The sequence below is a fragment of the Camponotus vicinus genome, unplaced genomic scaffold, assembly GCF_025532165.1.
Source record: "Camponotus vicinus isolate PSW18456_S1 unplaced genomic scaffold, iyCamVici1.0 SCAF_4, whole genome shotgun sequence".
Classification (NCBI taxonomy): Eukaryota; Metazoa; Arthropoda; class Insecta; order Hymenoptera; family Formicidae; genus Camponotus; species Camponotus vicinus.
Window position 1 is genome coordinate 6,367,157 of NW_028141976.1, and position 17,967 is coordinate 6,385,123.

The following is a 17,967-nucleotide window of genomic DNA, read 5'->3' on the forward strand; positions in this document are numbered from 1 at the left end:
CATAATCATCGCAAGGATGAATCTTGTGCGAAATATTTCTAGACTTACTGCTTATGTTTATGATTCACACTCATCGATTTTTAATTATTAATCAGATATATACTAAACTTTTTGCGTTTTACAATAGCGATATTTCGTTGCAATGTCAAAGGAAAGTCGAACATCCTCTCTCAACACAAAGAGACATTAAATTCGGGGCACTGGGAATAAGACGGATAGAAAGCGCGCGAGCGTAAAGATGTCATTTAACAAGTATATCCTTATTATTCGAGACGGGTGTTATAAGATACCCATCGCATTTTTTTCCAAAAAATCGCATATCGCATATGCAAATAGAGCCAAATGCGGCACAGTTGTGATACTACTAAACTTACTACCATAAATTTTTCTCGTGTTTTTTATTCTCTATTTTATTCTATTCACGTTTATAGCTCGTAAGGGGACACACGACCTTACCAATACAATGCTAAAAGTTTACAAGTATACAGGTCATGTTATTATAGTTAATAATTTCATTTATTATCGTTACAATCATTACCAACTTTACGTCTATTACCTTATTACTTCACACTAAAATATGATAAAAGATAGATCGATCGATTCTCTCATCGTACCATGTGCGAGATATTTATTTTAAAGCATCTCAACGACTGTAGGAATTTTCCATTCCACTAAAATCGAAATAACCTTTCGGTCGTTCTCGAGCGAAGTAAACGTTGCAGCGTTAATGTTCCCTCCGCGTTCCAAAAATTAAAAATATTCAACTTTATATTATTTTCCTCTTTTTAGCGGCTCCCAAATAACGATCTAGTAATATCTGAGAATCATTAATCTCTCGATCGTATGTTTCGAGATTTGATGATCAAAATAATTACACGTTTTTTTATAGAACTTTATTTAATTATTTCATCTTCTAGCTAATTTATCCAATTCGCTAATGCACTCGTGGTCTTTATCAAAAATCGCTAATCACTCTCCCGATATACTCACTTCTTCTTAGTACTGTGTGTATTTACGGATTTTGTGTGTATATGTGTGTGTATAAAAGAATAGTGTACGATGTGTATCTGTATGTATTTTATCCTGCTAATCATCTATCCCCATTTCTTCCTCCTTGCTCTTTCCCCTCGTAACATTGAAATATCTTTCGCTCACTGTGCAAATCTTAACATAAATATATATTTTAGAATTTCCCTTATATGAAACTCACTTGTTTAAATCCCTACATTGTGTTTTCGCATTACTATATTTGTTTAAGACAATGATTACCTTGCTCTATCAGACTCACAGGAGAAAATCACCTTGTAATTATAATTTAATACCTTAATTGCTTCTATATAAACGTAATTTAGAATATCTTGTGTGTGTACGAGTAACACATTTATTTCTTATATTAATTCCGTTTGAAATTATTATTTTTACTGTCTTATACTCGCGCCCAACACGCAAGGGCGATTATCACACTACCTGAGTACAATATATCGGCGACCTCTTCTTTATTATCTGATCATATCGTCTTAAAAAAATGGTTAAAAAACTTAATGATAGCTTGATCAATCGAAATTTCAGAGGGAGAATCATATGCTTTGTTTTTGATCTCGTACGAATCCGAAAATTATTTACCAATCAATCGCCCGAATAAAATGATCCAATTCGACAAAAACTTTAGGTTTCATAACAATCTTATTACTAAGAATGTATTCTTTGTTTTCTCTTAATTAGAACTTGTATTATCGTGACTATACAATGGTGTTTGTTTCTCGGTGAATCTTATACAATTTTTTTTTTTTTTGAGAAAAAATGCCATCTTTCTATCTCTGTCGGTCTCACTTATTTACCATTGCCATAAAAGGATATCCGAAATTATATGGTGTAATCGTATAAATAATAAAGAAGAGGAACTGCGCGATGTTCGCGATTTCAAGGATTAATAATCGCTTGATAAAAATGCAATAGCCAATGATTACACATCGTCATATGGTACCAACTAATTGTAAGACATATACTAATAGTTAAAAACGGCAGGAGAAACTCATGTGTATCAATAAAAAGTGTTTTTCACAATAGATTACGATACGAATAATAAGATAGTTAAGTGTAATATTTAATTATACGACCAGTCTTTAGTGTGCGGGACGCTAAAATATGCGCTTAACGTTAAAACAGACGTCCCCGGGAATTATATTTATATATTTAAGGACATTTATTTAAATATCGAAATACTTAACGTGTTGTAAAAAACTTAATCCGCATAGCATTTAGTGATAAAATAAACAAGATCAATCCACGCATTATCTAATTAAGTTAATAGAGAAAAAAACAACGACCTAACTTAGTGGCTGTAATATTCATAATTTATTTCCTTTTTATGTTATATATTTCGCTATTAATCATACGTAAAAAAATGAATCAACACGAAATCATCGAAATGCATGAAAAACACAGAGAGGTATGCAGACTTACGGTTGTTTGTGAAAAATAATTGTAAAATTTCTTATTTCCCCGACTTGAAAAACGAGCTATTAATCTGAAAGATAAGCATAATTTTTTTTTTTTTAATTCGGCGATGCACTTACATCAGCTATCATAAGTTATAATAAATTATATCAAAAATTATAGTAAATCCATTGAAATTTGTAATCCATCTATTTTCTTTTTTTTTTTAATCGTTTTTAAGAATAATCTAGCTTTCAATCTTTAATGTGATAACTTATAAAAGAATAACATTAAAAAAGATAATTTTCGAGACATTCTTTCCTCGTTTCTCAAAATCGTGATTATTATACAGAATAACGGTCTCCAGCGGATGTCGATACGTTGATTTTCTTTTCAGATACATTTAATATTTTAGAAAAAAAATGAAAGATGCTTCAGTCTATTTAAACAGGGATGACGAACTGTGGAAAGCATCGCGTAAAAGATGTTTCAATACTGAATGTGGGGCCTCTTTACGTGATATTTGGCGAATAGCGTAAAGCGTACACAAGTGCCCGTTTAAAAGACAAAAAATAAATACACACGACTCGATAAGAGCAGATGAACGTAAGATAGAAAGGAAGAAAAGAACTTGCACAGAAACAATAATAAAAGAAAGAGAACAACAACAACCCTGAGAGCAAGCCGTACAGTTCGCGTAATCGCGAATGAGGCAGATAGTAACAACGGCTAGAATCAAAGTATATCTTTTCTATATATGCTACCTATTACATTAATTAGATGCGTCATCTCTGTATTTAAAAATACTAATAATATTGCGTTAAATATAAATATATTATCTGTTGTACAATTAGAGTAATCATCAATATTATTCGAATAGAATCTTGCCCTTCTAGATTAAAGATGACTTGCACCCTCTCAATTCCCGATCCATAAAAAGATCCAAACATAATCATGATACGAGTTCACCGTGCATGTCTTTCTGATCAAACGAGCAATCGAATATCTTGAGGTATCCATCGCAGTCGATGTGCTGTGTTCGCGTTTGATAAATTGAATAACAAGAATCTTTTCTTTATTGCTAGGTAGAGTAAAATTCCTACTGACAATGAGAGTGTAATACAACGTTTGGATACCTTTATCATTTTCCGGAATTTTCTTTACGATTTTTAAAACAATTTTACAAATCCCCCCGCCCTCCCCCGCTCCTCTTGCCTTCGCTTTTTATATATCTTCCATCAAATTCCATTGCGCATTTTTCAAAACTGTATCATCGTAATAGTCTAAAATGTATGTATATATACAATCCCGCCAAAGGCAGCCATTAAATCTTTGTAGTTCTTTCTTTTTTTCCTTTCCCGCGCGCTAATATTTAAATTTATTTTATCCGTCTGAGAGTCGTTAATATTATAAATTAATTAGTTCATTTACATACCAATCCTCAACAAACGCATCGATTATATTTACGTGCTCTGTACAAATTAAATGTAATAACCGCGTTTCCTTAATACCTCGCATACACTTAAAGACTTTAAAATTCACGCTTTAACTTTAGTTAAAAATCGATAATAGTAAGAAATATAATATATATTAGTAGTAATAATATAATTAATATACTATTTCTTAATTTGCATCGTTATTTATTGGTATTAATTTTTAAATTAAATTACAAAAAACAGCCAGATGTAAAGTATATCGCTATTATTTGCAGTTTCCTTTCTTGCAAATCAGGTTAAATAACGTTAATTATTCTGATATTTATATTATCCTGATATTATATAGAATCAAGTGTTTTATCACTTTTCAACTATGTATGTATTTTTTTATAAATTTTTTTATCATTTAAATAATAATATTTAATAATATAGTCCATTTAACTTTTTGATTTTGAATAATTCATTTAAATTTGAAAATTCTCTCTAGTACAAGCGAATAAAAATTTAAGTAAAGTTATTAAGCAATTAAAGCTTTCCATTACTAATTTATATAACATCATTATTTTATATCCAAGTTCGTAAAGATGAAAAAAATAATTTAAAACTGGTAAAACTCGGTTGTTATAAACCAGATAAATAACATTATTTAACCTAATCTGTAAGAGATTGACCGGAAAATAATAGCCATAGATATTTTATATTTATAGCTGTTTTTTCATATGTATAAATAGAATAAATTTGGAGAGTATATCGCGTAATATTGTAATGCATTTCTAGGTCACTAGAAATAAAAAGCAGTTTTAGTGCTGCCAAAAAGTTAATTAATTTATTTTTTTTTATCCGCGTAGAAGTGTGTGTGTGTGTGTGTGAATAAGTGTTCGTAAGTGTATATGTTATCTGTACGTGTTTCGTTTGTCTTACTATAATAATAATGTGTAAAATTGGTTGTTTGATTGAGCTCTCTAATTGCATTTTCGTGTTATGTGTTTAATTAAGTGTGTTATTGCGTTGATCCCAGAAATTTACACGAGTCGCGTTTGTTAACGTTTCGCTCGTCATTTCTCTTCATCCGATTTTCACAACATTGGTTTTCCCTCCGCGATATATCTTTCGCAGACGAAAAACAAGTTATTATACATGATTTTTAATCAAATGCAAATTGACTCCATATTTGAACTCGATATATTAATTGATACACCGATAATAAATATCGCAATAAAAAAAAAATTAGCTTACTATAACTTTGAATGTATAATATTCAGTACTATATTGTTAAAATACATATCAAACTGTAAAATGTGATACATGAATGGTGCGAAACAAACAATAGTAGATACGAAAAAAAGAAGAACAAAAATAACAATCGATCGTCTTGCACTTAAAATATAATAATTCTTACATTGTGTTGTGTTTATTCGATGAACGAAAAAAAGAACGTGGACAATGATAAATTACATTATATGAGATCAGATTTTCGATACTTAACGAAATTGTGATTCTTTGTAACTGTAATCTATTAATTATATATCTTTATGTGTGATAAAAGGTCTATTTACTTGATGAATTATATGTATATATTAGTGTAATACTCGCCATTATCGACAAAATAAGACACAACGCGACCCGCTCGATAATTAAACATGAGCATTTCGAGAGCACTCTTCCGAAATATTCCTCGTTTAGATCTATGGTAAATCCTACAGAGTAAATATAATTAAGTCATATATTTAATCAGGTAAACTTTTCAGGTCAATGTCCCCTACCGAGATATATCCATACGATTACAATATATACCCTTCCCTCCACCTTATCCACCAATGATCTTGTTCTAATCATCTAAAATTTAAACACTTATAAGCACATCATCGTACAATATTTCATAATTATCGTCGACAATAATAATAGTGTAATAGTAATAGTGCAGTTGTAGTACTTGCAATAGTAGCAATAGCAATAGTGATAAGAGTATAATAGTATTTGTATATATAGTATAGTAATAATATAGAATTAATTATATATAATAGTAACAATAATAATCGTAGCCTTAAACGTGCCTAATAATAGCTATTATAAATCGGAGGTAAAAAATAAACCAGTTTCCACGTGCATTATGGTATGGCCGAACAGAAGCCAGTCCGACGACCACACTAAGTTCTTATAATACAATTTGTAAAAATATTTATGATTGTTTGTTTTTTCTTATTATCCCCTCCCTTTCGCACATTGATATTATTTCCAAATTATTTGGAAGAGTAGGAAAGCAGTCGCTAAACTAATTTAAGGAATTAGTCGTAAATCAGAAAGAGTAGAAAAAAAAGGAACTGAGAGAGAAATACGTATTTTTAAGATACTACTAGTGATATGACATAAAAGTAAAAAAGGATGCCCGCAAAAACCGCATCCTACTGAGAGTGTCAAGATTTATATAGATTATACAATACCATATTAAAATGATCTATACATTTTACACTATTCTCTACAATCGTAGGTCAGCCTGTGATCATCTTACTTAATTATCTGATTAATTACTCTTGTTATCATTTTTTTCTTCAATTATATCCGATATAACAACTATTTAATAAATACAAGATCGTGGAGGGACGAGTGTCTCGAATGTGCAAGTCAGCGCTGACTTTCCATCAGAGACTATAGTTTAAATATTTCTTTCGTTTATATTCTTATCGTTTGTGTTACCGAAGTGCCTGCTAACGATCAGGAGGTGAACAAGCATCGAAAAATTTATGCTTGTTCTGAAAAGAAATACTCTCCAACTTGAGATCTTATTCACCTCCGTAATAAATGCCATTATATCGATTAAATGATTAGCATTCCTGACTCTTTACGCTCGCTTTTTTTTACTTTACTCATTTACTTTTCTCTCTTCTACAAAATCCACTCATATTATGTATTATTCTTATAATATACATCGCGCTTTCTTCCCTCTATCCTAGTGCCATACAAACTTCGCTTGCATCATGGGTATCTATTCTAATTCTGTCGAGCTGTTTGTTCTACTTTATTTAATGTAACTTTAAGAGAATTTATTTCTTTATTTTTATCCGACAAGATCATGGGTCGTTTTCGCGAGCGATCAATAAGAAAATCAATATCTGAAAAGAGCCTAAACATTCCTCCTCGATGCTTCCGTTCTCCAAACTTTCTCTTGCACACTTCGATATTATCAAAAAAGATATTTATTTATAAGTATGACCGCTCGCGAACGACGTACTGGCTTGAACAAGAGACATTCTTTGCGTTTTCTATCATCGATTACGCTTGCGAATTTTTCAGCAACTTTTTCAGCAAGTACTTTACAACTCTAATCGTAATTCTAATTTACAGTTTCTACAAAAATATGTTATATAGCGCATAATTCCTTAAACAAGATACTTTTTCTAAATAATGGCATTCCTAACGCACATGGTAAGTAGATAAGTGACGCAAAACGACAAGGAATGTCTCGCATCATAGCGCAGATTTCACGATCAAATACAATTTGCGATTATCTTGAATATGAAGTAAGAAATAACCCACGAGCAAGGCCAAGCCATTCAGCGCATTTCTCCACCATGAGTCAATTAAAATGGTCATGAGGTGGGCCACTCTTTGAAATCAAAGCCTTGCTGACCGGGTTTAGGAGCGCTGGCGGCATACCCACCTTGGTTGCTTTCTCCTCCCTGATACGAACGCTGAGGATAAGTGGTGTCCGCGTAATTACTATACGCGGAGTACCCAGTGTAATCTGGAGTCTTAGCCGAACTGCTGCTGGATCCGGGCGCACCTGAGCCGGTGTTCTGCCGTGAATACATATCACCTGGAACATTCGTTCGTAAAACATTAAATCATCAAATTCACCTAATCAAAACTTTAAGAGCTAATTTCTAATGGTTTCATCAAAGATATAAAAAAATAAGTTAAAATATAACTATGCTTAAAAGAATATTGCAGATAATTATTTCCAATATGTAATTTACATATATTTTCTTGCACTATTATTTAAATGTTACAATATTGGAAAATCAAAAGAGTAAATATTGAAAAGAATTGTTAATAGAAAACTTAAAAAAATATATATATATTTTTCTCTTTTTGTTTTCGATTTGCGTGTAAATTTATCTTATTTTTTATATCTATCAATATTATAATTAAATGATATAGAAATAATAAAATATTTTTACTATTCAACAAAGCAATATTTTTGGTATTTTTTGTTTAAAACAATATAATAGCAATCGTCTTCTTAAAAATATCCACTAATTAAATGCAATCTTAAAAGAATTTAATAAAAAAAATAATTAAGTTATTAGTAAATAATATTATTTATACCAACATATCCTCGTAAATATTGAAAACAATAAGATTTTGTTTCATAAACATTTGTGTGTAAGAAGAGTATCTCACCTAGTATGTAAAATTTTATAAACATATATACATACATTTACTTTTGCTATCCTTAATATCAAAATGTATGCATACATTTATAATTTTGCTATTTTTAATACCAAAATAAAATCGATACACATATATTGATTTAACTTCACATTCGATTACTTAATCTTATTTTTTCCAAATATTGATTTTTAGAAATTTAGAATCATAAAATAATAATGTATAATTATAACATCAGAGTTTTTTTTCAAGTATTTGTAAAATATATAAATCTTATTAAAACTTACAATTTTTAAATCAATAAATAAACAATGTATGCTCAAGACATATAATCACATGCATTATATCAAATAACTATAACGATCATCTAGCATAATAATAAATTGTGCAGACTAACTATTTTGATATCTTTAACATCTAAGTTTCTCGAATTATTATACATTTATTCATACAATAATTTTCAGCAATTGTAAAAAAAATTGTCTTAAGTAACAAATATTGTAAAAAAGACATTCACATATACAAGTTGCATTTTCCACAATAAATTTAGATTAAATAAAGTTTTATTTCATATATGCTTTTATATACGATTGAATACACACCTTTTGTGTGTACACTAAAAAGCACTAAGGTGAGACAAACATATATTACACACAAGCGAAGATATTAAAAGTATCATACTGATGTTCAGGATCTCAGAGACGAATTTATGTCGGTTGTAATATATATAATCTCTTTATTTTCTTTTATTATAAAATTTATTTCTATAACTTGACACAAATAATTCGTCACGATTATGAATATTTCTAACAATGGATCATATTTATTATGCCAATAGAGACATTAATTCGTCGTTAATTAGATAGGACAATGGTAAAGAAAATAAATGGTCGGAAAACATGATTACACTATCCTACATGATAGATAATCATAAAATATTAAGATTAATTCTTTTTATATTTTTAATATTTATAAAATATAATAATTATTGTTTTATAACATGCTCTTGGATTTTGAGAAGAGAAGTATCTTCTGAGAATTCTATTCGAAATCTGTTACATGTCTAATACACAGTATATACTAATCTTTCAATTATAAATATATGCCCAATAAATATGTACTGGCAGGGTACATGCTTCTCGATCATCTACATATAAAAACTTAAGCGTAAAAAAAATAATAACAGAGTAAAAAATTTACAAAGGGAGGAATATTGGGATACATCAGGATTTCTGGATAAAAAAAAATAATCTTAATTTATCGTTTCGGCTCAGAAATTATCGTCTCTCATGCTCGAAGCATAATAATCTATAATATCGTCTAACGTCTAATTACAACATCAGATAATAAAGCAGATACGGAGGTAATAGCGGTAAGCGGCAGTGCATCAAGCATATACAGCAAGCGTTGTTTTCAATTTTAAAGATTGAACAATATGCAACGAGCGTATCTCATTATCCCTACACAATTCAACTTCGAGTAGAAGTTAATATCTACGTGCCGTTTTCCACTTTTGTATCTCCCAGATAATATGAAATTATATCTCACGGATAAGATACGGTGACTTCCGAGCCCTGTATATTATTTGATGTTACGAATGTATGATACAATAATATAAATCTTATTTTATTTCCTTCAATCTCTATAATAACAACTATCACATTGTATCAAATATATCCAATTTTCCACATATTATCAGAAACTCAATTAAGCATAATATGCTAATACAATTTTTGTCATAATAACAAATTACATATTGATAATTTGTGCAGAAGCGATTAATATAGTTTTTAATCTTTCGTTTAATGTAGTTACTATCAAGATAAGTTTGCAAGATCTTTTATACATAAAAAATGTAAAAACATTAATAATTAAATGTAATGTTATAAAGATTTAATTTGTTCTCTCATTAAGCACATTGTGATAATCCAAACACAATTATTAAACTATATTTATAAAAATCGTTCACACAGTTAGCAAAACTTAGCTGCGAGATCTGAAGGAAGTCTATTACATCAGGAACAAACAAATAACGGTAAATATTCTAATTGTTTAAAGCGCATTAATCTTTTCGAAGGCACTAGACATTTAAAATTAGATTGATATAAAAAAAAAGAGATTACATTGCTTTAGCTAGGTTCAAAATTAGGTCAAAATGGAACTAATTGCGTTGCCAAAGGGTGGAAAGAGGAGAGTTTGTTTGACTGAGCTTGAAGACTCACCCTGCGGGCCAGAGGGGTTCGAGTTGGAGTTGGGCTGCGAGGAGTTGGGCTGAGGGGGCTGGGGTGGGGGCTGGGTCCCAGGAGGGGGCCCATTCTGTGGCATGTTCCAGGAACTCCAGGAGCCCCCGGGCCCGCCCCCCGCAGCCCCGCCAGTACCCGCCGTGGGCCCGTAGCCCCCTGAAGCGGCCGCCGCCGGCCCACCTGCGATCATCAACCACACAAAATACGTGTCACCGACCGCATATCACACCTCAAATCACTTTTATAGCGCTCTTTTAATTTATATTACTATTATTTTTATCTCTAACTTAAAAGTGTCTTAAGATGTGTCTATTTTTTTAGCGTTGCGTAAGAATATTTTTTGTACGATTTAAACGTTCATGCTTGGTTCTCTTAATATTGTAAGGAAGAAGAAGAAAGCGATAGATAAATGATGATAATAATTGTGTATGAAAGTTGCTTTTATAGAGAATATTGCTGTGTTCAATTGTAATAATTATAACAATTGTCAATTGTATTAATTATAATAACATATATATATATATATATATATTTGTGTGTGTGTGTGTATGTGTGCTTCTTTATTTTATGACACTTGGGTATGACATTTATTATGGAACATAAGCAGCATGTGTTATCATACTCAATGTTAGTATTTGCTATCTAAGCATACTAATTTTAGCATTTTGTGCTTTAATTTATAATGTTAAAGATAAGTAGATTAAAAACTGTAAGTACTGTTTTAGTGTAAAAGCAGAATCTAAATAAAAAATTGGGAAAGTAAACTTCAATACAGAGACACGTGAAAAAGGATTAAACTTGAAGAGAATCAAGCATAAACGTAGATAAGATAATGAGGTCCAACATTTCGAATATGCATATGTATAGATGTATTACGTCAATCCAAACTAAATGCTGTCTCATTCAAATACTTGAGATATTTAATGAAGTATGTATAATAATTATCACATTTCATTTTTTTTAATTACTATATACATATACATATATATACATATATGTATGTATATCGCAGATCTCTCGAAGATTTGTATATATAAAGAATGTCTCTCAAAACCATCAGACATTTTTTTAATAGCAGATTCTCCGATTAATTTAGTAACAAATTTTTCCTTAATAAAAATGTTAAGATATCAATAATTCCCGAGTTATAAATGATTGAAAAAAAGAAGCAGATTATATTTTATAAAATTAAAATTTATAATTAATAAAATTATATTCTTGAATTAATTTCAAATGAAGTTTATTTTAATTTTAAACTCAATTATACAAAATATATAATAGAAAAAATCGAAAAATGAAAAAAATGTCATATCGCTTGATATTCTCGCTAAAGAAAAGTCGACTTCACATTGATCGGAGAATCTGTTACTAAAAAAACACACACACACAAAGATTTTGAAATATACATATATATACTTATTCTATATATCTTATCTTTTATTATATAAAATTATATTAAATAATTGAAATCTATATGTCATAATAATAAGTAAAACACTTAAGTCTGGACTGACATAATTACTTCTTTTAATTTTCTTTGCATTAAAATTGTATTTTCATACGAAATTAACCTCCAGGGGGCATTGTGCAAATTTATCGTATTATACTGAGATTTGTAGATTTCTCATGTTCTTATCTTTTTCTTTCTTCTTCTAACCTCTCCAAGCAGGATGGAAGTGGAAGGGAGTGGAGCAGGATTAAAGTTATATTTAGCTAAGATCTTATTGCTATTCCTGAGCATGATATAAACGAAGTTGATATTTAAAATTTTGAAAAAATCGAATTAAACTTAAAATTTTCTAATAGCGCTTTAGCTACATACGTCAGCTTTACATTGTATTTTTCGAACGCAAAGTTGATATCAACCTCGTTCACTGTCTCATGTACCCTGTATTAATAAGATACAGTGATAATTTTTTTCAATATTTCAGTACTGTAAATTTCTATTAATGTCCTATGATTCTTTTGTAGTATAATGTAGTACTTATAATTTTCATTTTTGCCATAAATGTTAAAAGTTAGAAGCATTATTAATCGATAATTTAAATCTTATCAATTAATAATAATCAATTAATATAAAGAGAAGATTTCCTAATTTTAATTTATTAATTGATACAAATAGAAGATATGTTAAATATAATCAATAACGAATTTTTCTATAAAAATATCTTTGACTATCTTGTTTGCTAATATCAAATATCGATTGTTAATATTTTTATATCGACAAAAAAGAACATACAAAAAGAGAGAGAGAGAGAGAGAGACAAATTTTCTTTCTAAGTACATTACCAATTTTTGTAAAATTTGTCTGTATATCGGCCAACAAGACATTGTTATTAATATCATTATTATCGAGCAAAATGTTGAATTACTTTTCAATGATCTCATACAATCAAATTAATCAAATTGAGAAAAACCTTGATCAATCTTAATTGATTAATATTTTTTATTTAAAATATTAAAGTGAAGGAGAAAAGAGATTTGAAATTTCGGAATTCTTTCTGAGATTACCATAACTTCCATAGCCCTGGGTAGCTGCAGCAGGTTGAACATTATAGCTGCTACCCCATTGATGCGGTGGCGGTGGCGGAATTTGTTGCTGTTGAGGCGGCCCCGGTGGTGCACCCCAGCCTTGAGCATTGTACTGGGTACTATATCCGGCGTATCCACCAGTTTGGGGACTAGTACCCCAACCCTGATATTGTTGCATCATATTACCAGGGGGACCCATCGGTCCTCCCATCATAGGTCCACCCATTTGCCCGTTTGGGCCACCCATAGGCCCCATATTTCCAGCCATTCCCATTGGCGGACCACCCTGTTGAGGCGGTCCCCATTGACCCTGATGACTATCATTCATCTTGCTGGACGAGTCCCGTGGTTCTGCGCGTTTAATTTCAACCTGAAAAGAACAGATATCGTGCAAATGATATTATTAGATTGTTTTTTCTTTATCAAGAATGATGAAAAAATTCTGAATTCTAAATTAAAAGTAAATTTTTAAAATAAAATTTAGAATAATAATTAAATATATGTATACGCGCATTTATATATTATCATTTACAATTGTCTTCATAAATTATTATATGTTTTAAACTAATAAGAGAGTTACTTTATATTAATTAATATAATATTCTGCACATTAAGAGACTCATATAATACTCTATTTCTTAAATAAGAGTAATATTTAATTCTAACTATAAAATAGAAAATCATTAATTAAACGGTATACTTATCATATACTAACATGTTTTAATAATAATACTTATATAATAAACATATTAAAAGCAGTTCATACTTAATACTATTCAAATTACAAAAGTAGTTATGTTCCTATCAATTTAATATATAGAGTTTATATATATGCTAATACTTGTATGAATTAATCATAGTAATTATTAAATAAATAATTTATGTGACTAAAATTCCTATGTAATGTTTCTAATTGCAAGAGAACAATACATATTAATAATGTACATATACATATACTTATTTTCTATTTGCCACATAAGATCATATGTCATGATAATATATGATCTTGTGCAGCATCATGGTCACATGGCGATGGTGTATTGATGTATTATACCTGTTTTCCATTTAGGTTGACAAAATGCTCCGCGACGCATCTGTCCACTGCTTCTTCATCCTCGAAACTGAGAAAGCCGAATCCTGTCGTCCAAACGTGAGAAAGTATAATCAAAAAAATGCTCGCCAAAACAATGCGAGAAGGCAGTTTTTACGATACAAATGTGTAAAAATATACGCAATCCCAAACAGATATTTATATTGTTCAATATTATATTGTTCAATATTATAATACTTATTAGATAATAAATTTTATCGTTTATTGAATTAATAAAATAATCAATCGCTTTTTATATTGCGCAATGTAAATTTTTCACTAATTCAGTAATTGAATGTATGTCTTATCATATTATATATCAATACAGTACAGTACAATACAATCTAGTTCAAATCAAAATTTTGTTCTCAAATGTTTATTTTAGAATTTTATTAATTTACAAATTTAAAAAACATATATATATATATATATATATATATATATATATATATATATATATATATAAATTTAGATATTTAATGCATGTATTTCTACAAAGGATAAAAAGAGCTAAAACAGACAAGAGATTAAGAAAGAGAAATTAATGCCATATGACTATTGGCTGAGCCTGTTGTCTCGCCTCTTAACTAATTTATTGTCTCACAATAAGAAGGAAATATCGTTGTGACTTTTTTTTGATTATTAATAAACATTTTTTTTGATTATTAATAAACTTAATTAGATTTCTTGAATGATACAAACATTTAAAACAATGAAAAATATTACTATATTATATATCATTATTGTGCAAATTCATAAGTGAAAATTCATAATACATACATACTTTATGACGTATTTATAATCCAGTTTGAAAATTATATTCATATTCAATGTTTTATTATAAAATTAAAAATTAATTCTTTATTAATTTTTCTTATCTTTATTAATTAATATGAATATTATTACACAATTGAGATAATTAAAGTTCTTAATCTTTAGAATACACATTAATAGAACACACCTAAATAGAAAAACTGTATTATTCAAAAATTTTGATAAATAAATAATGATCGCAAATAATGATAACAATTTTAATAAAAAAAAGATTTAAGCTTAAATATTATTTTGTGTATGTTAGATTTATAGCCCATGCTTATTAAACTTCTGATACTATAGTAATTGTCTTCAATGCATTCACTGTCAATAATATAAGTTTATATAGAATATGTTATACTATAATATTATATGTACATTATGCCAAAAATAAAATGTGTATTATTAAACAATGAATGCATTTGTTGTGTCATTTATTTTTAAGATTATAAAATTTAATAGCTTATATATTTTCTACAATTTTGATGATGGTTGAATTTAAGAAACTTTTTGAAAATAGAATATTTTATTATAAAAAATAAGTAGAGAAGAAAAAGAGATAGAGCAAGAGAGAGAAAGAGAGAGATATACATAAAACCAAAATGACTTCTTGAATGCAACCACCATACATATAAACATAGTATGTAGCCGGAAAATATTTGAAAATAATTGCGAAATGTTTGTATCTAATCTAACAAAAGTACTAGTCACAACCTTATTTCTAAGTATAAGTGTTGCTTAGCCAATAGTTTCCAGCTATAAATATAATCATTGAGTTTTACTTTAAAATACATATTATTATTATGTTATTTATATTATTAATATATTTTTATATTTTTAGATTATATTTTATAAATTTAATATAAATATATTTTATAATTTTAATATAAATAATTGTACAATTCTATAAATAATTACAAACGAAAATATAATTACATAAATAAGTTACTTCAAAAATATAGGGGATATCAAACGTATATCTAATAAAAAAATAGAACCACTTACTAATTACATAGCAGACTTAAGCTATGTGTAACTTACAATAGTGTAATTTTAATTTAATTGATAAAGCCTTATATTTAATAAAACTTAGCCAAAACGCATTATATATAAACTGCTTTATTTAATTTAATGTAAAGTACTGCAATGTGTAACATAATCTTCGCAAAAAAACAAGATATATTACAAAAAAAAATTTAAAGCTGAATATTGTAATAATTGCGCAATATTAGATAATTTTAGATTTTATTATTTAATCTTATAATTAGAGAATAAATTGCTTAAAATATTAAAAATTGTTAATTCTTATTGAAATCTTAATAAAACTTTTTACTATACGATAATAATTAATGTGTACCGCAGTCAGAATTATTGATCAGAGAAGCCTGCGCTTTTATAAAATTTTATTTTGTAATAATAAAAAAATATTTAATTTTCTTTCACATTTATATTCGTTTTGCATAAGCAATAAAATTATTTTAATTAAATTGTACTACAAATTATATATATAAATTATTATATTAAATTACATTATATACATATATGTATATAATAAATATGGAATCTCTTATATATATTATTTCGTCTATAAAAAAGAAATTCAAGAATTCTGACTAATACTTGATGATATCATATATAAAGACGAAAAAATAACTTCTCTTATTTTGATATATGGTTCAATAGTTTTCACTATTTATTTTTAAAATTTACAATTTAATTTATAAAGCTAATATTTATAAATTTAATATTTATAAAATTTAAATTTATAATATTGGAAAAAACAATTTAAAACTTATATATAAATATACATAAGTAATAAAAATAAAAAAAGAGAGAGAGAGAGAGAAAGAATCGAATATACAATCCTAACACAAATACTTAGATAATAATGTGAAAACCATCAAACATAATGTATCAATTAATATATAAAAATTAATTTACACTTACCCCTGGATTTCTTCTTTTCCTGATCATACATTATGACTACTTCCATAACTTTGCCAAAGCGGGTAAAATAGGACCTTAAGTCAGTCTCCGTTACATTACTTGGCAAACCACCAAGAAAAACTTTTGGGAAGCCACCACTGCGTTTTGGCTTCTGAAGAGTGCGTGGATTACATGGTTTTGGATCAATCTGTAATGAAATATTAACAAAACATATTTTATCTAACTCTCAAATACATGTATGTATAAAGTCATAATTCTATCTTAAGCTTATATAATTGCAATATTATTAAATGAGCTATTTATCAGTATTATCAGTTTTCAAATCTATTATTTATAGAGAAAATATATAACACATGTACTTCCATTAAAAAAAAATTAGAATACATACCGTACGTCCATCAAGTTGGTGAGGACCATTTTGAAGAACCAGAGAAACATTAGCAGGATCGCTAAATGTTACAAATCCAAAACCTCGACTGCGTCCAGATTCGCTGTTTTTCATAACGACACAATCGATAACTTCGCCATAACGGCCGAAGTAACGTTGGAGATTTTCTTGGGTTGTTTCCCATGATAACCCACCAACGAACAATTTACTGAAATAAGATAAGAAACAATATTTTTTTAATATCGTTAATATATGCATTACATAATTTAAAAAAAAAATGTAAAAAAATACAGCATGAATAAATAATATCTACATATGATATATTATTATATATTTTATAAATTCACTTGAATGCTTATCTTGATAGAAAAAATATCTTATGATATTTGTGAAGCTTAATCATATTCTTCGATACTTTTACCTTTTCATATTTTTAATAAAAAGAAATAATTTTAGATAAAAAAAAAGTAAAAGTGTGTATATGTGTGGATTTTATTTTCATATTTTCTGAAATTCATATTAAATCAATTTAACATTCAAATTAAAACTTTTAATATAATAAACACAACAATTATATATTATAGATACTTATAATAATTTATATGTTTATAAAAATGTACAAATTTGTTATATAAACGTACATAAACTTTATCAAATGTGAGCAATTTTAATAATTCAAATTATGGAAATATA

General features: G+C 28.1%; 1 protein-coding gene across 9 annotated transcripts in view; it reads right to left on the reverse strand.

Annotated features, from left to right (window-relative positions):
• Nucleotides 1-17,967, reverse strand: part of Hrb27c (Heterogeneous nuclear ribonucleoprotein at 27C) — a 36,460-nt gene that overhangs the window by 17,290 nt on the left and 1,203 nt on the right. For 8 of the 9 annotated variants that reach the window (XR_014438719.1, XR_014438717.1, XR_014438718.1 and 5 more), the window contains exons 2-7: nt 17,275-17,482; nt 16,887-17,073; nt 14,091-14,173; nt 13,016-13,406; nt 10,484-10,684; nt 7,531-7,686 (exon numbers count right to left, since the gene is read on the reverse strand). Coding sequence is in view for 6 of the 9 variants with exons in the window: in XM_083098150.1 (XP_082954276.1) it covers nt 7,531-7,686; nt 10,484-10,684; nt 13,016-13,406; nt 14,091-14,173; nt 16,887-17,073; nt 17,275-17,482 (1,226 nt within the window). In the remaining 3 variants the exon portion in view is untranslated. The remainder of the gene's footprint in view (nt 1-7,530; nt 7,687-10,483; nt 10,685-13,015; nt 13,407-14,090; nt 14,174-16,886; nt 17,074-17,274; nt 17,483-17,967) is intronic. The other variant, XM_083098152.1, reaches the window with a different exon arrangement.